At 41.7% G+C, this 27,846-nt stretch overlaps 1 protein-coding gene across 2 annotated transcripts in view; it reads right to left on the reverse strand.

Moving 5' to 3' along the window:
- The window catches only part of DOCK8 (dedicator of cytokinesis 8), a 567,196-nt gene that overhangs the window by 449,629 nt on the left and 89,721 nt on the right, over positions 1-27,846 (reverse strand). For both annotated transcript variants that reach the window (XM_085632978.1, XM_085632979.1), the window contains one exon: positions 7,042-7,217. In XM_085632978.1, coding sequence (XP_085489104.1) covers positions 7,042-7,217 — 176 coding nt within the window. The remainder of the gene's footprint in view (positions 1-7,041; positions 7,218-27,846) is intronic.

Here is a 27,846-nt window from a genome sequence, read left to right on the forward strand (position 1 = left end):
TGGGAAAGGCAGAATGGAAGAGCTAGGGGAAACTACCAGTAAAATGCAGGCCTGTCTACTTTAAAAAATCAATGTCAGCCCCATTGCTCCTCAATTTATGCCTGCAAGGGAGAAGAATAACGAAGAGAACCCTGCTGTGCTTTGCCTGCTGCCACCAGGAAATTTATCTTAACCTCCAAGCCAGGGCCGGACTGGCCATAGCGGGCACCGGGCGTCTCCCCGGTAGGCTGCTAGGGTGGGGGCTGGTTTTGGGCCCCTCGGGGGCCGGTTTTGTTACCGGGGGTCAGCAGTATCGGCCCCCTGTAACAAAATTGGCCAAAACCGGCCCGCGCAAACTGCTCGGCTGCACTCCCCCTCACCCCAGGGGGGGGGGGGGGGGCGACTGAGCAGTTTGCCAGGGCCGGTTTTTGTTCCCAGTCCGGCGCTGCTCCAACCTGAATCTTTTCATACGAAAATCGTTCCAAAAGTATGAAAATCGTTCCAAGAGTATGGAAGTGGTGAGTCTTCTTGAGAGACTCCCTGGGATATTGGAGTCCTGGCCTTGAAGGCCTGCAAACAGCTGTGGAACTTCCTTCCTGCACCTAGAGGTGTCGATAACTGCACCTGCAGTCCCCTTGGAGAAACCATTTAACTTGCTGTGTACTGTGTAGCATACTTTATACCCATTGATATTTGCATGAACATCCCCAACAACTATCCTGAATTAAGGTGGCTTCACTGGACCAGTCTTTAAAAAAACAGATGAAAAACAACATGGAATATGCCTTTTGTTACTCAATTCCATCCTGTGGGAAAATTTGATTTTTGCTGGAACAAGTTTATTTTTGGGAAAAAACTCACTTTTGTGGTTTCTGAGACTTATGATACCCAGTAGCATCGATCTGGGAAGGCGCATCCTCTTCAGATGGCATACATGTTTGTTGTACTTGGATGGATGTTTTTCTTCAAACACTGCTGGGCCTGTGAATTGTGCATAATTGCCCTTGACATTGGCTCGCTTGATCCAACATCCAGATTCGACCAGCTGCTTCAGAACAACTTCCACAAAGGTTTGAAAATCCACAGGTAAAAACAGAGAATGGTATGAGACATCACCAATATGTATCCAACTATGTTCACTCATGGGTTAGCCCAGCCTGGCGTTAGGCACCTGCTAAACTCCTAGGAGGGGATTTTCCCCTTTCTGAAGGTTTCTACAGTGATTTACATTCAAAATGATGTTCCTATTGTTTCTTACGGAATAATTTTTGATAACTCTTGAACACGTAATGAGATTTGTTTCACGTTCCGCATTTTGTATCATTTTTCATTATTACATTTTTAGTATTTTAATCTAACTTGGTTTAAACATTTAAGGTCTTTATTCCTTTAACTATATTGCTGATTATTTGATATTGTTCTACATTGTACCTTAATCAGGACAATCTAACAAAGGTAAGCCATGGTCGCCCTTAGAGAAATCCGTGAGGGTTATTCTGTTTAGGGACAGTGATTCGACATAGCCCACATCAAGACTTTGGGCTACTTCTTCCTTATCCTCTAGACACCAGGGGACGAAATTAATTTCTTTAAAGTACATTTTATAGTATTTTTCCTTACCAGAACATGGTAAACCACAACCCAAATAAGGAAGGAGATGTGAAGAAATCTAACAAGACACACCATAGGCAGGCATGTATGCTAGGAAGTTCGTGAACAAACAGCTCATTGTTATTATTTTTTTTAATATAATTTATGTGACTGCCTGTTCTTTGAATTTAGCCAAAGTACCAAGGGAATACCTGGCGTCCTAAAATAACCTGAATATCTCCCATGACTACCGGATGAAATGGGTCTTTCAACAAGCCCTGAACAACATTCACATTGTCTTTTAAAAGAAGGTCTAATAATGTTATCATAACATGAGTTATTGCAGCTGAGTCGTAGAGACACTAATGCATATACTGATGTTTAAACACTGACTTACCTATAAATAAGGCATGGCTGCTTATTTGCCATTGCTAGTAATAGCAAACATGCTACTGTCAGAACGAAAATTCTCTATACTTAAATGTTGTGAAGCTTACAAATGCCCTTCAACTTTTGGAGACTAATCCCAATCTGCTGTCATTTCCTGTGAAGCATGCTGTAATAAAACATTTACACAATGTTTTATGTTGCTTAGAGCGACTGGGCTATCTCTGATGTCCGTCAGCTTGAGGTCAAAGGGCAGATACAGATGGGGGGTCCAAGATACAAACACACACATTAGAAGGTGCATATGCACACAGATAATTCCCACATGTTGTGCAAGTGTTGCAAAATCTTAGCCTCTAATTCCTAGAATGAATAGGTTCCTCTTGACTCGGATGGCTACATTTCACGTTGTTGAACAGCTACTTCTTCCTCCCTGACAACACCTGTAGAAGACTTGCCCTCTCAGCTCCATCACATGCATTTGTCCTTCTTCACCTCAGGCTGCAGGGGCAGTAGTCTTCCATCAAAGTTACTGTGGCGTGCAGGCTAAACTCCTTAGGCCAATTCTTCAAATGTGCATCCCATATTATTGATTTCCCATTTGGCCAAAGTGTATTTTACCTTTGCTGATGAGGTAAAAATGAATGTGGCAGAGTTTGGCTCAGACTGAAAAGGAATGTATCTCCATTCTGTGGCTGCAAGCCATGCTTGGTTTAGGAATGACCTCTGTGCAGTGGCAGGGCATCTGCCAAAAAGTGGTGGACAACCTGTCCTCCCTATTTAGAGTGTAGAGTGTCTATATGCACTTTATGCAGTGTAAATAGGGTGGATGGGACATCAGCCACGTTTTGGAGGATATCCAGCACCTGACAAACCCTACATCAGGACCCTAGGGATGAAAAACTGGTGGGTAACCTCCAAACGCCCACTTACAGACTTGCACCTTCAGTGTTTCATCAGAAGAGGAGGTGGAGGAGCCACTTGCTAAGTGTTGCATAAATAGTTTACCTTTGTTACCAGGAAATTGTATCAATAGAGCGCGGCTACTGATATCTACTGTGCATGGCAGAAAATACTTCAGTAAAGAGGTCAATTATCTGCCATATATGATATGAAATGTTATATCCTCAACATTGCCCTGCACACCGCTAAATGAGTGATCAAGGGACTTAGGACAGACCAGTCTCCAACGACTACAAAGCTTGATGCTTCACCTACAAAGTAGTAAACTAGAGCACCCCACCGTATTTTGAAAGCAAGATCAAGATCATTGTGATAGCCTCAGCAACAATCTCATCAGGCTCAAGAAAGATAAATGCAGAAAGACAAAGACAAGATGTATGGCTATGCTTCAAAGATCTAGAACTGATGACACACCTTGCACTTCAGGAATGCATTGAAAACTCTCCTTTTCAAGATAAAGCTCATCTATGTGTGGTCCTTTCTTATGATTGATCTCATCTGGTACGTTCGCCTACACTAAAGTTACCCACACAATACCAAGTACAGCTTACGCCTTCCCTTGTCCCACTCACCACCTCTTTACTCTCTCTTGTTCAATAACCTATGTAGAGCTAGCCATCGTCTTGGAGCTAGGTTTGACCTGTATGACTGCCCATACATACAGTGAATCTCAAGAAAGGGTTAGTTCTTCCTTTGCCAAAGGTGGTCACTAAGTGTTGACCCAATTGGCTGATAGTCCTGTCGCAAAAAGACCTGAAAGTCAGACCTTGGTGCCCTCACACACCTGTTAGGGTGTCATGCTTCATCATTGGGCGCTCCTCATCAGACCGGCACTGCAATGCGCTGTAGCTACATGGTTAGGTAGGCCCCTCACTTGCACTCATCCATACAGATCTAAAGGATCTCCGACAAAGAGCCCCCAGGCCCGTCAGGCATTGCAGCACCGGCCTGATGAGGAGCACCCGATAATGAAGCATGACACCCTAACGGGTGTGTGAGGGCACCAAGATCTGACTTTCAGGTCTTTCTGCGACAGGACTATAAGCCAATTGGGTCAACCCTTAGTGATCACCTTTGGCAAAGGAGGACCTAACCCTTTCTTGAGATTCATTGAATTATCCCCAGGGAGGAGCTTGGGTTTAGGACATCGTTAAAACATTTTGCTCTTCCTTCCCCCCTGTGATTTTGAAATGTCCATACATACATACATATATACCATTCTTAAACCGTACTTAATAGCATGTGCGAATGCAGGGCATATTACCACCAATCAAATGAATAAAGTAGGAAGAGTAATTTCCAAAGCTAAACTAAGTTGACCTTTAATAATTACCATGCAAAATTTGCAATTGCTACCAAAACAACGATACACTGTGGTAAGTATTTTAAGAATGGCCTGTGCAGTTCTTTAAAAACACAGCCTAGCAATCTAAAGAGGCATACCAAAACATATATTGCAACTATATATTGTGAGTCCAGCAGTCTAACTGACTGTTTCACATTTTCCTCAACTTATATTAAGTGATAATTGCTTTCTTACACTGGCTATTTTGGACAGCTAAACATGCACTTTGATGACAGTCAAGCTGTAGAAAGCATCTAAATGACTAGGGACCTTATTTGCAGCTGGCAGAAGCAGGACATCCACCACAAAATAGTGGCATCCTGTCTTTTCTATTTAGATTACCTACACATTCTAAATAGGGTAGATGGGACACAAGCAACTTTTTGACAGATGTCACACATCTGGCGAACTCTATATCAGGCCCATTATCTTCAAGTAGGCATCAAAAGCACTGAGAAATTTTGAAGTCGCCTCCCAATTTCTCCAGTTTTTAAGAGCTCTGACTCAACTATGGACTGTGCATAGATTTGTAAAAATTGAAATGTAGACAACTAAGTATCTATTTATCCATTGTCAAAATGTGTCCTTATACATACAACTTTATGAGTCAGTAATAGATGGGGAATGCAAGAAGACATGAATATGGAGAGTGAGTTAGCGGCACTCCTACTTATTTTATTACCTCAAATTCTCAAAGTAGGACAAAGCATTGGGGAAAAGGAGTGGGTGTGTAAACTTCAAAGTTTTTTAGTTGGGCACAACTTTATCTGTGGCAAAAAACCTTTTAGTGTTTGATTGTCCCAGCAAAAATGGTTTTCTTGATGTAGTACTCTCCTACAATACACAATTTTTAAAAAAAAATTCTTCAGCCAAATCTACTTTTTGGGAGTTTTATAAACATTACCAACTTGTGTCATCTGTGAAGCTGAGAAAGTTTGGAAAAAGAACTTTACACACCTCTCGAGCAGAGTTAGTGGTATAAGGAGCAGGACATGGAAACTGCAATACAACTATAAAGCTCTGTAGGAGAAACTGTCACCTGCACATGGAGCACTGTGCTGGTTTGTGGACACTATCCCCACAATTTCAAAAGGTTCATAGAAAGTCTAAGTTAGACCCACCAAAATGCTGCAGGTCTGCTACAGAGGTACAATGAAGAGAACACAAGGATTTAACAGGTATGGACATTTACTCTTAAGAAGCAGTAACAAAATATTAACCAATTGCTACAAGGTTTTCGACAGACAATTATCCCTCCTTTGACTCATCCCATACTGCCTTTTACTTCTATGATCTCTCAAATTAACACTTTCTAGACTCTTTCCTTCTCTATCCCTCCTTTGACTAATCCCAGACCTCATATTACTACTATGAGTTCCCAAATTTAGCTTTCTAGATACTTCCCCCTCCTCTAGCCCTCCTTTATAACATTAACTCAGAATAACAGACTCACATGTCCACCGCTCGAACTAACAACTTACATTTCCCTATGCTAATCCACCACAAATCTATTTTGGGTTCCAGAGTAGCCTGCTACTCTTCCAAAAGTGCTTCAATGCCTCGTCAGGGCAAGTAAGTGCTATATAATTACATTCACAAAATAATGACAAAAGCTGGAACTGAGTAAGAGTTGGCTAATTGGTGGCAGACTTAAAATGCTTGGTGCCTCGTAAAGTCCATTTAGATGAAAGTTCTATTAAAGATGTTTTAGGCTTTCGGTATATGAAAGTATGATAATACGTTCTAATTCAAACAGATTATAAATTGTTTGCTTATTGGGAACATCAAAGAATGTATGTTAAGTTTCCACTATCCTAGTGAAATGAATGCTACTGTTTTATGGGTATTGGTAATACTTTTCCTTCTTCAATGAATTTATTTCTGGGCAATGATGTACTTTTATGTGTCATTGGTGTCTGAATAGATAAATAACCTTTAAAACATGTTTTGGGCTTTGAATGACCTACAATACAAAATCAAACAACTATCCACTCATTTGATTTTTTCCATTCCAGATTTTGTCACTTTTTTCTAACTTTATCAGCTGTATGGTAACAGTCGCAGCCCCTGTCTTTCTCCCTCCTTCCTATTTTCTAATCTGTTTCAAGTAGAACAGATGAATTTATGGTGATGCATTATCATGATTGGAGGCCATTCAATGACCAGAAATGCACTTTCCCTCTAACTCCTAGATGTACTATTTAAGTAAGAATAGAGAGATAGGCAATTTACTAATTCTATTCTGCAGGTGCACGCCATTTTGGTATTGGTTTTTATGTCAAGATATACTTTTTTACCCATATTTACCTCTATCTTTTCTAGACTGAAAAGCAAAACATACACAATCTGTTGTTCAAATACTTGGATAGACACTTAGGTCCTGATTTAAATCTTGACGGATGGGTTATTCCGTCACAGCGGTGACGGATACTCTGTCTGGCGAAATATAAATCCCATTATATCCTATGGGACTTAGAATTTGGTGGACGGTCACCATTGTGACGGAGTAACCAGTTCACCAAGATCTAAATCGAGGCCTAAGTATTGACTTGAAAACCAATGAGGCTTCTCCATCCTGGGACTGCAAAAACCTTTCACCAAGTGATGTGCCCCATGCTTTTGTTTTTGAACCCCTGCTACTTTTTCTAAGAGCTCTGATGCCCTCTTTGGCCTATTTTTCACAAGAGAAACATGCAAATAAAGTAATAAACATGAAAACGAGACGCTGGACATACCTTACAGTATTGCCATTAAAAACAATATAAAAGAGTGTTTACCCTTCCTCTGGCAGGCAAGGCTGCAAAGTCCTGCATTCTTTGGGTGTGAGGACAAGGTCCAAATCATCCTCAGTAAAGTCTCCAAGGTCTTGCCTGAGGTCCACGTCCAGATTGTTCATCTGTGTCATGAGGACACCTTCAAAGTCCAGCGGCTCCACTACGTCATAAAACTGAGGCTGCGGATATGAAGAACATGAATTAGTGTTAGTCACCAAGAAGGCCACCGTGGCTACATAAATGCTTCATTTTATACATGGTTTGAGAACTACCCCTCCCCTCCAAAATTCTCAAGGAACTGATGTGGCGGGTAGAATCATTTTTCAACAGTAGATTATGGTGAGATTTCATAGTTTATGTCATATAATTTTCATTCTCAGATACATTTACGCCCATACCACAGCCAGAAGGCCGTGAAGAAGTCCAGCTGACTGCCAACGATATACTAAAATATGACTTTACCCATTTATGTAACTGAAGTTACTATTTAATTGTTTACTTTGCTTATTTTGGTTTGTTCTTGCTATGTACAGTGCTTGGGTCATTTTTGCACTTTATAAAGCTCCTGTAAATAAAATTAAAAATGGTTGTGCCTATGCACAACTGTGTTCTCATTAAATGCTAAACTTTTTGTCTTAATCTGATTCAATATCACTTCTGTCAATTATCCCTATAGATAATTGTCACGACCCAGTTCCAAACCTCTTCTTTCTCTTTCCCAGTGAAGTGTACCATGGGGACTACATAAGTGAAACCTTTTGTGCAAAACGCTTGAGTAAATGTTTTGTACAAAAGGTTTTACACCAAACTTAAATTGATTCTTTCATTAAAACAGAGATTACATGTTGGGTTTTTGACCGATAATATGCATCTAGATATGGTTTTCAAATTCTTATGTCCTTTTCAAATTTGGCTTGAACATAAAAAAGGTTGCAAATTACTACAATGACACATATTTATAGTCCCATCCACTGGTGAGATTACGGCAATAGTCGTAATAACAAGCAGGATTCGGGATCATTACTCTTCTCATCTTGCCTTGAAGCTCATATTACACGCTTACAAGCAAGAACAACAGGTGTTCAGGCAGGACAGGACTAGCACCTAAAATAAGCCCCAGGAAAAAACTTCTCAACTAGCCCCGCTATCCTGTGCGAACGCCACACCCACTTGCGCAGAGCAATGGGGCTGTTTGAATTTTTTTTTTTTTAACAGTTTTTGAAGCAATATAAAATCCCTCCTAAGAGAGACTCTGAATTTAGCAGCTGGCATGAAAGGGAAGGGAATTAATCAAAAATTCCAATACTTTAGTGTTCGTTTGATTACTGAGAATCAATATTTCTCCAAGGCAGAAAATCATGGATATTCCTATTAATAAATTATGCGCCAGGTACAAAACAGCCACATGCACAGCAGATATATAAGTGCTTCTAATGTTATGATGCAAAATCTTCCCGCCTGCTCTGGGTGCAGCACAAGTATGCTAGGGTACCTGTCAAAATGCCAGCTTGCCATTGGGGATCACAGTGGCCCTGCAGGGTCTTTGCTCTTCACTGTGACAGTAGACAGATCACTGAGGCAAGCCGCTGCTTAGGGCGCTCTGATTGTTATTTTGTTTGCTAGAACTTGTGTAGGGCACTTATGCTCTAGGGTGAAAGGCCTGAGACATTAGAGGTATCTGTTATGTTACAAATACTGCTTTAATACCTCTGTCTAAATTGCTATAGCATAAAAGCGACACATTGCCATTGCAGTGTCTATATTGTGTCAATATGTTAAACGCCACTGGCATTAAAAACTACGCTGTGGTTGGGGGACGTAGAGCACCACAGGTATGCCAGAGACCACATTGCACAGGTATGTTCAGCACCACTGTAACCCTAAATTTCTCCACTATGGGGATCACTATTTAACTGTACGCATCCACAATGCCATGGTTTGTACAGCACCACATGCATTCTTTTGACATTCCCTGGATATGTACAGCACCACTATTATACCAGAATTCACGTGACACAATTATAGACAGAACCACCACCATCCAAGAAACTAAACTGCCCAGGTATGTAAGGATTCATTTCAGTGGAAGCACCTTTGTCAACAAGCAACCTACGCTAACTCTTACTCCACTCTCCTCCCTTCTTCACACTCATGCTCACAAAGGCCTGAGCTGCAGTGGCTACTACAGACTCCTGGGATAGAGTGTCATGTTCTTGCGACTGCAGAGGTTGTCCACCCAAGTTTAGCATGAGTGCCAGCTTCTTAGCATGATAGTGCACAGACAGAGAAAAGCCCGCTCATCCTCAAAGAACTTCTATTTACACTCCTGGGCAGGCAGAGTGGTCCTTCCACTCCAATCTCCCACATCAGTCAACTACCATTGAAACCCTCTATGCATATGTACACATGTGGGGTGACCAGATGTCCTGGATTTCCCCTGACAGTCCTGGTTTTCAGAGGACTGTCCTGGTGTCCAGACTTCTTATTGATTTTAAATACATGTCCTCGGTTTTTTTGGGACAAAGGTCAATTCATTCTGTAAAGCAGAATTGAAACCAATGCTCTTGTCTCCACAGGAACCTCCAAGGTCTAAAATAATTTAAGTCATTAATGTGTTTCATGCTGCGCAAGAGAAGGCCGGCTGCATGCTCCCAGCAGAGGGAGACAGAGTGGGGAGGTGGGCACGAGGGCTCAGGAGACATTACAGTTAGGAAAAATAATTTTTAAAAAACTTAGAAATTCATTGAAAAAAAAACAAAGGTTACAGTGATGTTATACTTAGGTTCACATTTTACACACACAAAACCATAGAATTTAAGCAGTTATAGTTATACGTACCTCAAGAAACTATAACTCGTGCCCTAAGGTAACTATAACTCTCGCCCTCGCCATGCAAAGTTTTCTGATCAATGATTTATTACAAATGTTGCAGTGATATTATCAATGATGTCATAGAAGATGTCATGACTGATGTGATATGTGGGTGAATTAGCAGTGCATTTGTGGGGCATGAGTTATAGTTACCTTAGGGCACGAGTTATAGTTTCCTGAAATAAGTATAACTATAACTGCTGAATTTCTATGGTTTTGTGTGTAAAATGTGAACCTAAATATAAGGTCTCTGTAACCTTTGTTTTTTCACTGAATTTCCATGCTTTTTAACATAATATTTAATTACCATACATTAATCCAACAGCCGCCGTGCAGGGGATTGGCTGCAGGGCTTTTACCATGGTCTTGACACTATAACCCTCATGAACCTACTTGGGAAACACCCTTTACAACACGGTCTTTACCATGCAATTCCTTTACCACGCATCCTTTACCATACAATACCTTTCCCACGCATTGCCTTTACAAAGCATGGCTGTACAACAGGCGTTTTTAGGGCTTAAGGGTGGTAGGGGTATTTGGTGGTCAGGGTATTTTTAGAGTTTAGGGTGGGCAGGGGTATTTGGTGATAATGGTGATTTTAGAGTTTGGAGGTGGTTAAGAGTATTGGGTGGTGAGGGCGTTTGTAGGGTTTAGGAGTGGCTAAGGTTATTTTGGGGTAAGGGTGACTCTAGGGCTTAGGGTGGGTAAGGGTATTGGGTGGTAAGGATATTTTAGGGTTTAGGGGTGGGTGAGGGTATTGGGCAGTAAGGATATTTTTAGGGTTTAGCAGTGGTATACTTACTATTTCGTTGTAAAGGAATATGTGGTAAAGGCATATACTTGATAAAGACTTGCGTGGTAAAAGCAATGTGTGGTAAAGGCATTGCATGTTAAGGGATGGGTGATAAAGGCAAGGTGTTAAAGGCATTTGTTGTAATGTCATACATCCACATACTAAAGTGTGCATATGCTGCAACCATCATGCATATAGTTAAAACATAAAAAATATGTGTACACAATTACAATTGGCCAAACAAAATACAGCCTCTCTCAAAAGGGCCTAAGAAGGATTATCACAATGAAAATCTTCTACCCCCAGGGTTTGTCACAGGGGCTGAAGGAAATCAAAACCTTGCTCACTTTGTTACTCTGTGAAATTTCAAGTAACAAAATACCTCTCTAAAGCAGTGTGATAATAATCCACATTAAAGCCCTATCAGCTTTATCAAATGCTTTTCGCAATAAATAAGTCAAGCCTCATGCCTTTGTGATAATGTTGTATTATAAAGGAATCAACCTCATGACTTCGGATATAACTTTTACCAGTGAACCAATCAGGACTATACCCTTGATCATTGGCTTGTTATTATAACTCAGGCCTACAGTGTAGAGTTTAATCTTTCCAACAAGGCAACCAGTCACAAAATTACAAATTTAACCAGCATTACACCTATCAAAGAAAACTACTAGGTCTCCTAGGAGGACCTAACAAGGATTTTCACAGTCCAAATCCTCTCTCACCTTGGCTTGCCAGAGGGGTGCTAAAGCCCTTGCCTACTACGTTTTTGATGTCATAAGTTCTTTTGACAAATGCGCTGTCAAGCCAGACCTACAAATGTACAAAACAATAATATAGCAATTAGTCCGAGAATTGGACCCCCTCTCTCGGTCTACAAAAAAGGCATATACCGCAGACACTGTTCTTATTATGATGGAGTGCCTTTTATAGATAGGTGTAAACTGTTAAATACTCATCTAAACTAAACAACAAGAGAGTTCAATAGCGCCACCTGCCCCCTGTTGGAGATCTGTGGTTCCTCTCAGGGGACAGTGTATAGTACTGTGCTGTGTAGAAGGCCATGGAGTGATGCAAATGCTTGAATAGATGTGTCTTTGTAAGCAAATCATTGAATATAGTAAGATCAACACTCATCAAACCACTCCTGGACGTCTCTACTAACGGCTGTGAAAAGACCAACTTGCATAACATTATAAATGGGTCTGACAAAGTATCAGGAGAGTGTTATGACCCTTTGACTAACCTCATCGTTGTGCAATGAAATGTGTTTGTTACTGTTTTTGAGTAGATTTAAACTGATAGCAAACATTTGTATAAATAAAAAAAGAATAACATCTGGTAAGTCACTTTTTCTTTCAAAATGGATTAAACGCTGAGTGCCACTGAGCTAGGCAAAAGTAACAGCTGACAAGTGGCTTAGATCTTAAGCAGTTTACAGTGCACAGCATGAGAATATTCACAGTTATGAAAATGTACCATATTTAGCGTTTTCATTGCACAAACAGCAATGCCTTATAAATATCCTAATTTCGGGCAATGACGTTTCACGTTAATAACGTTCTTCTGTAAATTATGGAATTGAAATAGTAGGAAGTCTGTAAAACTAAATCAGGTTTGATTTTGATTCTACCAGTCAATTAATCTTTAAGCAGGACAGTGACAATGGCATTCTATAACCCAAAATAATGCGTTCACCCAAAAACCCGTTGATAATTGAGCATTGCAAAGAGCCACTATCATTATTGAAGGCAAAATATGCTTTTCAAACACTAAAAGACTCCATTTTTAAACCTGCATAGTAACATAAACGTACAATGGTTTTCTATTCTTTCCACTACTCCCTAGAGACGATGAAATGATAAGCTACATTTCCCAGCTTCCTGCTTTTAATAAACGATTTATTTTTTAAATGTATTATACACATGCCACACTAAACCACGTAATATGAAAAATGCACACCTGGTGACTGACATACGTCATGATTCAATTATGCCATCTTAGGGTTCTGGTGTCATTGTGCCCAGCTTCACTCTTTTGACTGAGTCTGTGTGGCACTGCTCCCAGCCCTGAGCAACCTTTGACATGCTCAATGAAGGTAGTGGTTTGGCCCCTTGCTTCACAAGCCATCTCCTCAGTGACAGCCAAGAGGGATTTCTTGCTGGGGCCTGCCCCATCATTGAAACTTTGAAGTATGAATACAACTTTGGAAATATTTACCACCTTAATTCTGTGAGTACTTAAGTGCTTTAGCAGTTGGCAAAGTAGATCAAGGGCTAAAGAGCCTGCGCTGTGTGCGTAGCAGGTTTGCTAAGTCCACGTGACTCATGCTGTATTTTACAGTCCAAGTGCTCTTATGATCTGATCGGTAGGTCAGCATGGACATCCGTCATATCAATCACACTTCTCTCAGGAATCCGCATAACAGTCTCATCCATATGACTCGTTCAGGAATAAAATGGATGAACATTTTATCCAAGAAGACACTACTGATCATCACATTTTCTCTGACGCGAGTTGAAGCACTTTGAAGCGACCACAGATAAAAAAAAGAATCATAAGATAACTGACCCCGCAACGGACACCGAACCGCCTCAACAATGAAAGCTCTAAACATAAACATCAATGAAGGCACTACTCACTCACAGTCATGCATTAAATGCTCCTGAATATGGATTATATATAGAGAATATGGTTAGTAGCATATTCAATCTCAATGACCCAACTCATGTTTCTACCTACGTATACAGCATTTGCTGTCAAACTTTGATTCTGCGGACTCCATCTGGTGCAGTCAATATTCTCTCTGGAGGTCCTTAGTAGCACCCTCTCTTAACACCCTTTGCACACATTTTGTCCGTAGGGAAATGCCCCTTCTTGTATAGTCACCTCTACTTTGTCTGTAGATTGTATTGCTGGTTTTGGGGCTCTGTACACTGAGACAATGCTGTTCAGTGTCCAGTGTATGAGCTCTGACCCCTAAAACATGTTGAAGTGGCTTACACCTAATTGGCACATTTAACTTACCTATAACTCCCTAGTATATGGTACCAAGTGTACCCAGTGGCTGTAAGTTTAATTCACTAGTGGACTACATCACATATTGTGCCACCACTAAAGTAACAATACAAAACATGCCCACAGGCCTGCCACCACTAACTTGACTTTGCAAATGAGTCCTGTCAAAACCACCCCTTCTGATAGGCCTAAAAGCTCCTTTTAAATGTTATACTGCCACTCATTAGTTGGACTTAAATGCCTATAAGGCAAGGTGCTTGATATTTAAAACTAGGACATGTAAAGATTTATTGTTAAACATGTCTTTACAGTGGCACTGTCCTAAAAGCTATTTGCACTGTAGCTGGGTTAATTTTTACAGTTAATCAAGTTATCTCCACCATGAGTCAGATAAAAAGTTCATTCTAGGTTTCACAATATTTATTACCAAGCCAATGAATTGGTAATATTGGATTTGTAACAAATATTTTCCAAAAGGTACTTTCAAAAAGTTAAATTTAGCCTGCCCAAAGCCTCTATATGCCCATTTACTTGGACTTCCAGCTGTCACCCAGGAGCTGAAGAGCCCCTTTATTAGGTGTAAATTGTCTCCCAGCGCCGAAATAAAGGGCTTTGGTGTGGAAGTTGTCTGTTCCTTTGACGGGATGACCCTTTGGGCAGTGCCTAGCCATGTCATTATCTTCAAAGGGGACTGTCCTGTCACAGGCTGATATAGCTCACACCAGGGTCTATCCCTCTATTGCCGTTCTAGCCAGCCAGGCACCAATCCCAGTGGTAGAAGAGCTGAGCCCCAGAACCAGTTTTGAGTGATCACAGGGGAGGGTTTGCTTCTTTGCCTGTTCACACCTCTAGGGTGGGTAGATGAGTTCTGTACAAGGGAGGAAAGGTTCTGCCATGTTGTATTTGGGCAGAAAGAGGCATTGTGTAATTGTTTGCAGTGGGGCACACAGGAACTACAGCAAAAGAGGGTAGAGTTACCCCTGGGAACTTTTTCCCTATTGGTCAGGGACCCACACATAGGTTAGTGCCAAGCATAAATGAGGCACCCCTGGGCACCCTCTTCAAAACACTACTGGGCCTGTGGAAGACAAAAGAAGGACTGCACCTGCAGTTGAAACCTGTGAGGAAAACCATAAGGGCTGGATCCACTCCTACTTGTACCCAGGACTGAGAAGTGGACTCCAAGGGTCAGTTGGCTGACCTGTTGTCGATCTACAGGGGCACAAAAGCTGCAAGACATCCACTTTCCTAAGAGAGTCCCGCTGACTAGTTTCATATGGACTTGCACTAGACCCTGCTGGTGGTTCTGTGGAATCCTGACAGCCAAATGCTGTTTCTGAGGTTCTGGAACCCTTTGCTGGTGTCGGAGAGTACTCCTTTTGCCTAACCCTTAACCCTGGGACTTGTTCAAGCGTTTTTTGCCGGAGAAATGGCGGAAGATTTGGACCAATCTGCCAAGACTATTTGCCGATGGTGCTTCTCCGGTGGGCCTTACTTCGGCTTAGCTACGCATTCGATGACGTTGAACCCTCTCTGGGTACATCCTGCAGCCTTGCCCTGCTGAAGGAATCTGCCTTTCAGAAAAGTCTCTAAGTCCGAAGGAAGAAATCATCACCGGCTCCAATACCAAGCAGCATTCGATCGACATCGACAGGTTCCTGTGTGTGCGCTCTGGACTTTTCCCTCTCTGACCTTTCCCCACCTTCGTCAATAGCTTCACAAAGACCTTGTCCTTCTGCAACCCGTTTTTGATGACCCAGTCTTTAGATCCAGTGTGCTGCCTTGCCACACTGAGGACTCTACCATCTTAAAAATATTTTAAGTCAGAAGGCAACTCTTTGACTAGAAGCAACCAGGGCTTCGCATTTGACCCGTGCTCCATCGCAGTCAGCCTTTAACCATACCTTTGTCCTGGAGCATTTGAACTTTTTGATGCTGTTTTTAGAACTTCAAATAGTCATATCCCTGGTTCCCCTTATTGGATTTGTGTCATTATTGTGTCATTTTGTTCATTAAAATATTCTATATTTATATAAATTTGAGTGAGATTCTCATTATGTTGTGTTTTCAACTTTTAACTGTTTTGATACTTATAAATGCTTTACACATTTTTTTAATTAAGCCTGTCTACTCTGAGCCAAAGCTACCCGGGGTTGAGCTCAGGTTTAAGTTACAGAAACCTTTAATAAACCGAACAAGAATAGTGGCATTATTACCTGTGGTGACTACCATCCACCCCAACTAATAACCCACTTTCTCACATTGGTTTTCAGTGGTGGGATTCAGAACTTGTGATAAGCAGTACCAATCAGCTATCAAATTTGAAATTAAAAATCCCCACATTGAAATGAAAGCAAAATTTCATTTTTAATTGGCATCAGGTCTTTCATTGGGTGATTTTTGATTTGTTAAAATAATTTTTATTCCAATGTCTGCACTTTTTAAAAGTCTAAGATAACTTGGAGGTGGATCTGGCTACTATGGAAACTCTCACAGTGGCAGAGCTGAAAGCCCTATGTAGAGACAAGTAAGTAAATTGGACATGATTTCCAGGAAAATTGACTATGTGAAGGCCCTCAGGAGCTGGGAAGAAGTCCAACAGATACAGGTCATGTCAGAGGAGAATATTGAAGAGGATGATGAAACCCAAGGTGGGGGGAAGGAAGAAGATGCTCTGTCTTAAAGAAAATTCTCATGTGCAGTTTCTAGGGCTGGAAGTTTAGGCACTTCCAGCCTGAGCATCTCACAACTGGCAGCCTGCCAGACGGAGTATCAGGGCAAGCAGTCAGAGAGGCAAGTACAGACTGAGCTGGATGCTCTAGCCTTGGAGAAGATGTGAGCACTATAAGAGAAGAGACTGGAATATGGAATAGAAGAAGGCCAAACTGGATTTAACGTCCAGTAGAGATGGTGGCCGCAATGGTGAGGTGTCTACAAGGGGGACTCACACACTCCTTACTTGTCTAAACAAGTAGTACCTAGCTTTGTGGTGGGTAAAGACATTGACAAATGGTTTGACTCATATGAAAGAGCATTAAGAATGCAGAGGTTGGACCAGAAGCACTAGGGAGCATTATTGGAGCATTATTGTGGGAGTTAGTACCTACAATGGGGCGGGAAACACTCCTAACTGTAGAGGAAGGAGTAGCTGACTCTACACCCACATTAAGGATGCACTAGTGCAGACGTTTGGTCTCACACCTGAACAGGAAACAACTCCAGGACACACACACAGGAACACACAGGGTAAAGGGGATAATTTGGTATTAAATGTTTAAGCACTGTTTGGAATAGCCTGTTTTATGTAACACAATTTCTATGCTGTTGATAGGTTTATGTCACATAACTTTTTTAATTCAGCCATATGATACCATCTCACATTATGTCAAGAGGGTTATTTTTCACTCTTCTGAAACTATCAAAAGTGGCTATTCTGGTATATATGCCACACCTTTCTTTGCTTCATACCAAGCAGTCCCACATTTTGCACTTATTTAATTCAGAACTTAAAATATTTTTGATTGCCGGATCTTTTGCCTGCCTCTATGAAGGCAGACTCTATGAAATTCGATCATTTGATTATATACCTAGGGGCTTATTTATGAAAACCCTGGGTCACTTTTTCACCACGTAAAGTGGTACATGCTTGACGCAGGGTTCTCATAAAGATTTATGTAGCCACGCAAAGCCACCCTGAGTGGCTTTAAGTGGCCTCATAAATCATGAGTAAGGCGACGCAGAGCAAATCTCTGCATCGCCTTACTTTGCACCCAGGAGGCGTTCCATGGGCATTGTGGTGGGCTTTCGCATGCGGCACTGATGGAATTTGATGATGCCCCTGATTTACAAAGCGATGTAAACCTGGGGAAGCGTCAAATCCGTACCCCTCCCGAGTGAGGTGTAGCAAAATTATGTTTATTTATCCTCGGTTTTTCTTCTTTCCATGTGTGCTGCATTCTGCAGCACACAGAGGAAGAGGAAAATGCCTTGTAGGATTGTTTTCGTGCAGGAAGGTGCCCCTTTCTGCACAAAAACAATTCTGCATGCAATGGAGGCCCCGCAAGGGTGCCTACGTTTGCGCAAGGCTACCAAAATGGCACCAGCGCAAGCAGAAAGGTCAGGAAGGCACCGTATTGCTTAAATACGGTGCATTCCTGTCCTTTCACTTTGGCTTAGGGAAGTGCAGAAAGGTGCCTTGCTGCACTGCCCCAATGCCAAAATGCAATAAATGAGGCCCCTTGACTTTTTTTCTGGATTTATGAGCCTTATTAAAGCTGATTAAAACGGACTAACTAAGTACCCTTTTTGCTTTCTGTAGTCTTTTTAATTTTTTAATAAACCTTCATGGTTTTGATTTTTGTATATTTTCCTGCATACGTTTTTTCTTTGTTTGCTCTGGGCCATTGTCCTTTGTGGCTCATGCTGCCCTGATCCTGCGTATTAGCCCTTTAGCATTTTATTGGCGCAAAGCGCCACCAACGGACACGTTGTCTCACTCAACTGTTTGGAATATCTTCTTCACCCTTTAGAGTACCTTTGTAATGTCTATTTTGAGTGTTTTTGTTCCTCTTCGAGCAAAACTCACTCCAGCTGCACTGTAGCCACTTCATTCAGGTTTTTCAGTGTTCTGGCGCAGCAACTCTATACTTTGTTTTATATTACTTTATTTACTTTCTATTTTATTTATTTATTTATTTATTTATTTATTTATGTGTTTTATAGAGCGTGAACTTGACCCGTTAGGGTATCAGAGTGCTTTACAGGAGAGCAAAGCAATATACAGACAGATTTAGGATTACCACATGTCTTCCTCTGAGTTACCCATTCTCAAAAATTCTCTATGAATCTTCATGGATTCCAGTAGCCCAGGTGGCACACACTTTCCTCTCCCTGAGTGGCCCCAGATGTACTAAGTGCCAGTGCTAAGGTTTGCCAGTGCTGATCTCCACCCATCCACCTTTAGTCTAAACTGCCTCGTGCCTACACTATGGGTTAATTGATGTCTTCCCCACTGCCAACACAACTAAAGATGCTCTCCTGTCAGCTCCTATCTTACATTTGAGAAAACAACCAACTCCTAGGTGATTCATCACAGTGTGGAATCCAGGGTCTCCTACAGGTGCTTCTGTCTTCCATGTGCCAACTTGTGCCCTGTGATGGAACCTTCTATCGCCTGCTCAAACAAGCCCTATCTGTGTTATATGCTGTTGGTGTCTCTTACCGCACTGCATAGGATACAAATGTTGGTCTAGCTGTTTTCTATTAATATCCAGCCATTTTGGAGATTGTTACGCTGTGCCCCATCATATATTATAAAAGTGAAAAATCTAAAAAAAAATGACTTTGAGTATGCATTATAACTCATAACCTTAAAGAAGAATAAAGTGTCATTGAAACGTCAATGTAATTCATTTTATGCTCATTTTTAGAGAGGTACTTAGACTTCAAAATTATAGAAAATGTATTGGTTATCAATCATTTCAACTAGCTCAACAATTTACAATATCTTACATATATGTATATGTATATATATGTACCTTACTATATGAATATCCAAATAGATCATAGTCAGGTATTATCTAGTAACAGTTGAGTATCAAGACTATCATCAAAGGTAATCAGCAAAATCAGTAAAGTGTCTCAAACAGTGGTATATTTCATAAAAGCATCTTTGTTAAACTGACCTCATACACGACTACATTTTTGAGGGTGATATGTCACAAAAATCTGGTTTCAAAGTAGAAATATCAATTACTTTATAGATCCATCGGTGCAAATCTGGATTGCTGGCGTCTCTCTATTGGCATGCAAATTGCAAACAAGCAAATTAACACAGCATAAAAAAATTAATTATTGTTAATCGTAGGTAATTTCCAGCCTGGTCAATAATCTGTTGAGAACAATTTTTGTGCCAATGGCCACAGAGAGAGTGGAAAATATGTATTGGCAAAAGACCTGTAATACGGGTCACATGACAGACATATGGAGCCAATCAGCAGTCGTCGAGTGAGACTGGGAACACTTGCCTGCTGTTTGTGCTTTAGGACCCCCTTTAAGAATCTTCACCATGGTTACATAAATGAGAAAAATAGTCAGATAGTGATGTAGCCTAAATTTAGCCAATTATTGAATCAATATATAATTCCTCATTTATATTGATATTGACCCATTGGGACCCTTTGCTTACCCAATCAGGTAAAAAAATCTTCTAAGGTTAAAGTAAATGAATTCAAAATAATTACATTTTAGAAGTGAGATCTTTATGTAAAACTGAAAAGATGTACCTCCACATTGGGACATTGAAAATATTTGTCAATATGTATGCAGGTTAAAAACTTACAGTAGAGAATACAACATTAATTTAAAAGCTCCGGCTCTTATTTTTCAGTTTCAAACATTTCACAAGAGCAAGAGAGGGAAAAAAACATAAAGTTGAAAGAAGGAGGAAGCAAAAGATGGTAAACTTGCCACAAGGGGAGAAAGCAGGAACCCACGAGTGAGATGTAGGGGCAGGGAGTGTCTGTAGTGGACTATAGAGGACTGGGATGGATTCAAGGAGACACAGTCAAAGTATTCCGCACGCTGATGATTAATATCACAGGTTATGGGCCTCTGAGCAGAGATTTAGGCTCCACCACTTCTTTTTTTTTTTTTTTTTTTACAAATTAAGCACTACATATAGTTGTTTAAAGAAACACTTTGAGGAGTACATTAGGAAATTTCCTAACAAATACAACATCATAACATTTTCAGAAGGAGGCCCATTTTAGTTTAGACTGGTATGACACAACAGGGACAAGAGGAGTTATTCACATTTTTTCAGAGGCCAATAACATCTGAAAGAGCTACTTCACAACAGAGCTAAGATTTTCTCATAACACTTAACCTGACCTGAATATACTTTAATTGACTAACTAAATAGGAATTGAGGATAGTAATGCTTGACACTGATGATCCCACGCTAGGGAATATGAATGTTTTCATTGTTAACGTTCTAACCAGAAACAGATCCAAATTCCTCAGCTGCTGCTTGTATTGCTGGAATGGTTTGGTTAGAAAGTAGTGACTAGTATGTTGCTGTCACATGCAAGCACTTTAGTTGCACCATAATTAAGTACTATTGTTGGAACTGTAGTAGTATTTTGTACCAGTAGACAAAATGACTCATGTCATAAAGAAATGGAAAAAGGGGTCAGCATAGTTAGGTAACCAGTGCTATATGAAATGGGGAAGATGTGCGACGACTGATCATTAAAATGGCCCATGGTGATCGGTACTACACTTTAATCCAACCCATAAACCCATGCTGGAATCCAACCCGTACGTCATGGACCAGAGAAAGGGCCACTCCACCCAGTCAAATGCCTTTTCAGCATTCAGTGCAATAAAAGTCAGTGGATGTGATGTTTGTTCCATCCAATCTTTCAGAGTAGTAGCAATATCTGCATAACAGTGGTGCCCATGGCTGCTGTAAGGCCATGTTTGTATGACGAAACAAAGGAAGAATGTTCTTAACTAATCTTTTACCGATCAATCGGGTATACATTGTATAGACTACACATAGAAAGGATCTTGGGGCCTTAATCGCAATGTTGACGTATCATTTTTTTAACAAAATCATATTTTGAGGTAACTCCCAAGAATGTGTACTTAGGGCTTCTGCCATAATTACTTTTACAAGATCCAGAAAATATGAGAGTATCCCTCCTGATACACAGTGAAAGATCCTCCGCTAAGGCGGAGGAGCGTCACCTCACTGCATCGCAGTAGTGAAGTAAAGGAAACATAAAATGATAATAACTCGTGTTATTATCATGTTATGTTTCCTTCTGCTGCAGATTTGCGTTGACAGAGGAGCAGGGGAGGAGTGGTTTGCCCACTCCTAAGTGCACATGACTGTTTGGCCGGCCAAAACATTAATGTGCACTTCGCATCTTTTCCATGCAGGCTGCATCACAGCCTGCGTGGAGGACAGTCTTAGGCCCACATTCCCTGGCTGAGCACCAATCCACAGCACTCAAACCAATCACAACGCTGCAAAGCAGCGATGTAATTGGGTATCGGGAGGCTGGGAGCTGGGTGCATCCTGCTGCTTCCTGCATCCTGCTGCAGGACCAGAGTAAGGAAGAAGAGGACGAAGGAGAGGCGGCGGCCAGCCATCACAGATAAGTGGTCCGGTAGCAAGCCGCTACTGCTGATAAGTTGTAGAGTTCACTGGCAATGAATCAGTACCAGTGCCCTTTCCTATACCTTCCTGCGGAGTCAACTACCTTCTCTTCAGTACTTGACTTGAGGTCTCCGGTAAAGGAGCTCAGCAGTGGGTAATGAGAACAGTTTCCGCTGTGTCATATTCAGCGACCATACAGTGGGTGACTGTTGTATCAGTAAATCTTTTCAAATGCAAAGACAGGAAGGTGAGAAGGCAAATCCTTTCCTACCTTATGGAAATGCTGTTTCCGTCCCCCACCGCATACAGCATAGGACAGAATGGCCCTTCATGCACTGTTTGGCCAATATTGCACTTTGCTAATGCTTTTCGCTTTCCATCCTTTATCACTTTTTGGAATTTGTCACTAATTCTAACAAGTTTAAATAATGTCTTCGGGTTACAGAAATTCAAAGCCACCAGACCATTTTTTTCCACCTGCCAGAAGCATAAATCTCCTGTGACGTGCATTCAAGATAAAAAGGGTTTCTATACCTGTTCTAAGTAGACGTGCCTGCTGGGAAGCACCCGTATGTACTATCAAAATTATTTGTGATGGTTACATTTGTGTTAATGGAAAGGTTTTAGTGCATGCATGATTTCTTTATTTTTTGAGGCACTTGATTGCAATGTAAAATAAAACAAAATAACCATCGTGACAGCTTGCAAAGGTCAGAACCATTGGCTTTTCCAACACCTGTGTTTTTTATGTTTTTTTGTTACATGAGGCTGGTGACATTTCTGACGCCATTTTTTGATAGGACATAACGAGCACCCAGTTTTCACATCTAGACGCTCACCTCAGCCATGTAAGACCAACAACTCTCGTCATCATTCGATTACGAGTGTGAAAAAATTCCCTCTCCTGAGCCCGAGGCACAGATATGTGAACTGACATGTCTAGCCTTAAGCATACGAGATTCCACTACTGCACACTTGTCAAAAACCACACACTTTTCACCTCGCCTAAACCTCTGAAGTGCGTGGAAACTCAATATTCTACACAAAAATATAAATAAATACGGATTTGGCACTTTTCATTCTGATAATCGTTATTTAAGCATGCCCAGTTCAGACACGTATTTCAGTGTTCTCCCGCATACCTCGGTCTGGTTTAATCACTAACTAGGGCTGTGAGATGAAACACACTGGCTGGGAATTCGCAAATGAAGCTGCCTGTTCTAATTCTGCTTTTGTCTTCACTGGAATCAGGACGTCGATAACCCTCTCAGATGAATAAACACAAGCTCGTGGCTTTGTTTTGCCACAGCTCATTAGCATGCAGTGGTGTAACGCAAAATGATGGGCTCCCCTGCAGAACGTGATGAGGGGCACCCGAGTCTCCCATGCCTCACATATATTCAGTGGCCTTGGGCTGAACGGGGGCTCCCTGAAGGGTTGTGGACACCTCTTAAAGAGCGGGGGGATCTATGTAGCAGAGACCCCTGCTAGCATGGCAGATGGGCTTGGGAAGCAGGAGTTGTGGTTCTAATGTATGTTTGCATTAAAAAAATCTCGTATTAATAGTGGGTGCTGCGAAGTCATTGCTATTCAGTTTAATGTTTCGAAGATTTAGGGCCATATGTAGGCAACATACTATTTACCGATTCATAAATACCGAATTTTACCGATTCGGTATTTATGAATCGGTAAATAGTATGTAGGTAAATAATCGGTAATTATTACCGATTCGGTAAATATCGGTATTTATGAATCGGTATTTACCGAATCGGTAATAATGCATCCCTTCCCATTCATTCCTATGGGCCTGGAGGCCCATAGGAATGAATGGGAAGCCAGTTACTATTACCGATTCGGTAAATACCGAATCGGTAATAGGGGAGACATTATCATGGGTGGCAGGGTGTCACATTGACACCCTGTTGCACCCCTGATTCGTGCATGTGTTTACATGTGGAGCACATACATGCCCTAAGGACATGTATGTCTGCCACATGGCACTTTTCAAATAGCACGAAAATGCTTTTTGAAAGGTATTCGTCATTTACCATCAACTTGTAGTTGGTGGTAAATAACGAATCCAGACACCAATAATGCACTCATTTGAGTGCCCCCTACATAGCATTTCTGGATTCGGTAATTTACCGAATCGGTATTCTACCGATTTCTTGAAATTCCGATTCGGTAAATACCGAATCCAGAAAATCAGCCACCTACATCTCAAGTGCCTCAATACCGGTCGGTAACGGGATATTTACCGATTTTCGGCCGTTACCGACCGGTATTGAGGTACCTACATATGGCCCTAAGTGTGATATTTAGAATTGTCACGATTTCAGAGAAAAACAGCAGCCATTTCAATGCAAACTGGTTCAAGTTCATCTAGAGTGGGCTTCTCTCTCGAGTTGCCTCAGTACACAGTTGGATCTAGTTTAATCGGCTTTAATGTTCTCTTCATGTTTTCTCATTTCTTTCAAATGAAAAAATATATATATTTCAGATTTTCAAATTCTTCTACATGTTTTCGCATTAAATATCATCCATTTTTAGGTCTGGCTTGATACTGCAGCTGTCTGTAGCCTATTGTTACCAGTTCCTTAAAATATACATCATCAGTTTTTGCTCCGCCCATAGGAGAATTGCTTTCTCTTGGCTCATGCTATTGGCTATTTGGTTAGTCATTCCACCATCCAGGAAGCATTTTCACTAAAATGTACGAGGGAATATGTTATATCTAAAAACTAGTCATTACACTACTTGCCACCATCAGTTCTTCGTCTCGTATATATATTGTACAGAGAAATAAATCCTTTTTGCAACTGTTTCCCAGTTAGGAGTGCCACCTAGCAGTTTCTTTTAACCACCTTGGCCTGTATTTTTTTAAAAAAAATCTTTTTATTGTTCTTTTCTTCAAACACAGCAGTACAGATACAGTGTAGCAAAGAAGATTCAGGGTGTATACGTACAACACAATGGTATATTATGTACAACACAATGATATATTATACATCAATATAGCATGCAAACACAGTGGCAAGCAAGGATACATATAAAGGTGAGCGATCCATACTCCAGGATATCAGGGCCATAGACTTTCCACCCTCGTTCCACTAGCATGTATTTAACTGCTCCCTGATAAGATAATTGGCAACCTTATTCCCAGTATTGTCAAATTCATTAAGTGTGGTATAATGTACTATACGGCATTTGTGCATGCAATACATGTAAACCTTGGAGAGGGTGCGGTGTATTGGCCAGAGGTGCCAACTTTGGAATTGGGGAACGAAGTTCTAGTCCTGGTGTCGGCTCAACATCCTGGGATTCTGGACAAATCAGTTAATACGCCCATGCCTAAAATAAAAATAAAAATGTGACCATGTGTAATGTAACTGATGCTCATGTAAAGTGCTCCAATGCCTTAAGCCGCGTTCACCCTATACAACACTGGAAAAAAAAAAACTTAGTCCAAGCTTGTTTTTCCATTTGTTAGCACACTAGATCCTGGGCTGTTGGATATGGCAATGACTATTTTTATTGATTTATTTTATGCAATAGGTGTTTTCCTTTAATTATTTTAATAAAGACTCAAAATCAAAGCCTGACCTATTATCTCTGCAATGCATGCTGAAAAACAGTAGCCAAGAGGCCAACTTACCTTTTCTGTATGTAGCGGTCTTTTATGTTAAAACACAATTCATTCTCTTTTTCACTTGTCAAATGCAACGCATTAATCAGTGAGCAGATGTAGCGTACATAGGTCACCTTAGTTCTGAATTATTATTTTTACTTTTCACCACTGGGTTTTGAGCTTAGAGTTGCGAATTCATTGTAGGTTGAGGAAGGCAAGCCATCTCATTTGGGTCAATTGGCAGTGCTTTGCTTGTTGGGAGGATCACATTATCAGAGGGAGGGGGACACCCTTCAAAGGAAGGTGAATTGAGCAGTATGTCCGGGGGAGGACCCTGTGCTGCAAGAGACCGAAGGGTTAGGACAGTGCGATGAGAGAGTGATGTCATCAGTGATGTCATTTGAGATGTCATCAGTGATGTCATGAGTGATGTCACTGACCATGTCATGACTGATGTAATATGTGACGACATCAGCAGTGCATTGCGGGCGCGCGAGTTATAGTTAGCTGAACTAACTTTAACGGGGGAATTTCAATGGTTTTGTACGAGTGAAAAGTCCAGCTAACTATAACGCCCCTGAAACCTATGGTTTCTTCAGTGAATTTCTAAGGTTTTTTAAATGCTAATTTCTAACTATGCCTACAGAGATAGAACATGTGAAGAAAGAAGAAAAAGCGCACAGAAAGAAAAAAAAGAAATGCAGAAAGAAGCAACAGAAGTCCTCAAAGACGAAAAAAGTGCAGGAAGAAGGATAACGTGCAGAAAGAACAAACAGAAGAGCAGAAAGAAGCCTTGTTGCAAAATCATCCTGTACCCTCAACTTTTTCAGACGGATACTGGTGGTAACTGAGTCTGACTAACCAGTCCTAGAGCCAGTGCTATGTTAAAAGACACTCAGAATACAGTGAAAACACCTACATACACTAGGGAACACTAAGCGTTGGGGTCCCCCTGTGATTAGCATGACCTCCTCTGTAAGCCCCTAGTATATAATAGGGCAGGGGATTAAAACTACCTCTTAAAACACGCCACAGGGCGTGTTTGCACACGTCACCTCAGGCCCCGTCCCCTCCCTTCCCCACTGTGTAATCACACCCTGTGGCCGTTTTAAGTTAGGAGATTAAGTCCCCTTGAATCCTGAGGGTCCCTAGGGTCCAACTAGACAACTAGGTACCTCCAGTAAGCGCCACAGAGCTGCGTTGCAGAGAGATGTAAAAAGGGGCACGGCCTAGACCACCTCTCTGCAACGCAGCGCAGTGGCGCTTACTGGAAGCACCTGGTGGGCTAGTTGGCCCCCAGGGTCCCTCAGGATTGAAGGGGAATCATTTCCCCAACTTAAAACGTGCCACAGGGCGTGTTTGCACACGTTAACTCAGGCCCTGTCCCCTCCCTTCACCACTGTGTAAACACACCCTGTGGCCGTTTTTAGTTGGGAGATTAAGTTCATTTGAATCCTGAGGGTCCCTAGGGTCCAACTAGCCCACTAGGTACCTCCAGTAAGCGCCACAGAGCCACATTGCAGAGAGGTATAAAGGGCACGGCCTGGACCACCTCTCTGCAACGCAGCTCAGTGGCGCTTACTGGAAGCACCTGGTGGGCTAGTTGGCCCCCAGGGTCCCTCAGGATTGAAAGGGAATTATTTCCCCAACTTAAAACGCGCCACAGGGCGTGTTTGCACACGTCACCTCAGGCCCGTCCCCTCCCTTCACCACTGTGTAAACGCGCCCTGTGGCCGTTCTAAGTTGAGAGATTAAGTCCCCTTGAATCCTAAGGGTCCCTAGGGTCAAACTAGCCCACTAGGTACCTCCAGTAAGCGCCACAGAGCTGCGTTGCATAGAGGTGTAAAAAGGGGCGTGGCTTCAGAACACCTGTCTGCAACGCAGCTCCCTGGCGCATACTGGAGATACCTGTTGGGCTAGTTGGCCCTCAGGGACCCTCAGTATCGAAGGGGAATTAATTCCCCAACTTACAACTGGCCAGGGGGCACTTTTGCAGAGTGCTGCAAGGAGGGGGCATGGCCTCCGGCACGATGCCGGTCTTTTATTTATTTTATTTTTTTGCCCCCCTCCTCAGGCCACTTATGGCCCCCGGGACCCTATCCCCCGGGGCCGGCCTTTGTTTTTTATTATTTAAAAAATATATATATTTATAGAAACACATAGGACATGCTGGACAAACCGTATGTACCTATCACCATGACGATTTGCGTGATATTCATTAAAAGGCGACTATGCATACAATTAATCCACGTGGAATGTATTTACACCGCTAGTGAAGCTCTGACGTCCTACTGTGCCTAATCCCGGCGCCCCCGCCGGTGGGTA

Source organism: Triturus cristatus, chromosome 2_1 (assembly GCF_964204655.1).
Source record: "Triturus cristatus chromosome 2_1, aTriCri1.1, whole genome shotgun sequence".
Taxonomy (NCBI): Eukaryota; Metazoa; Chordata; class Amphibia; order Caudata; family Salamandridae; genus Triturus; species Triturus cristatus.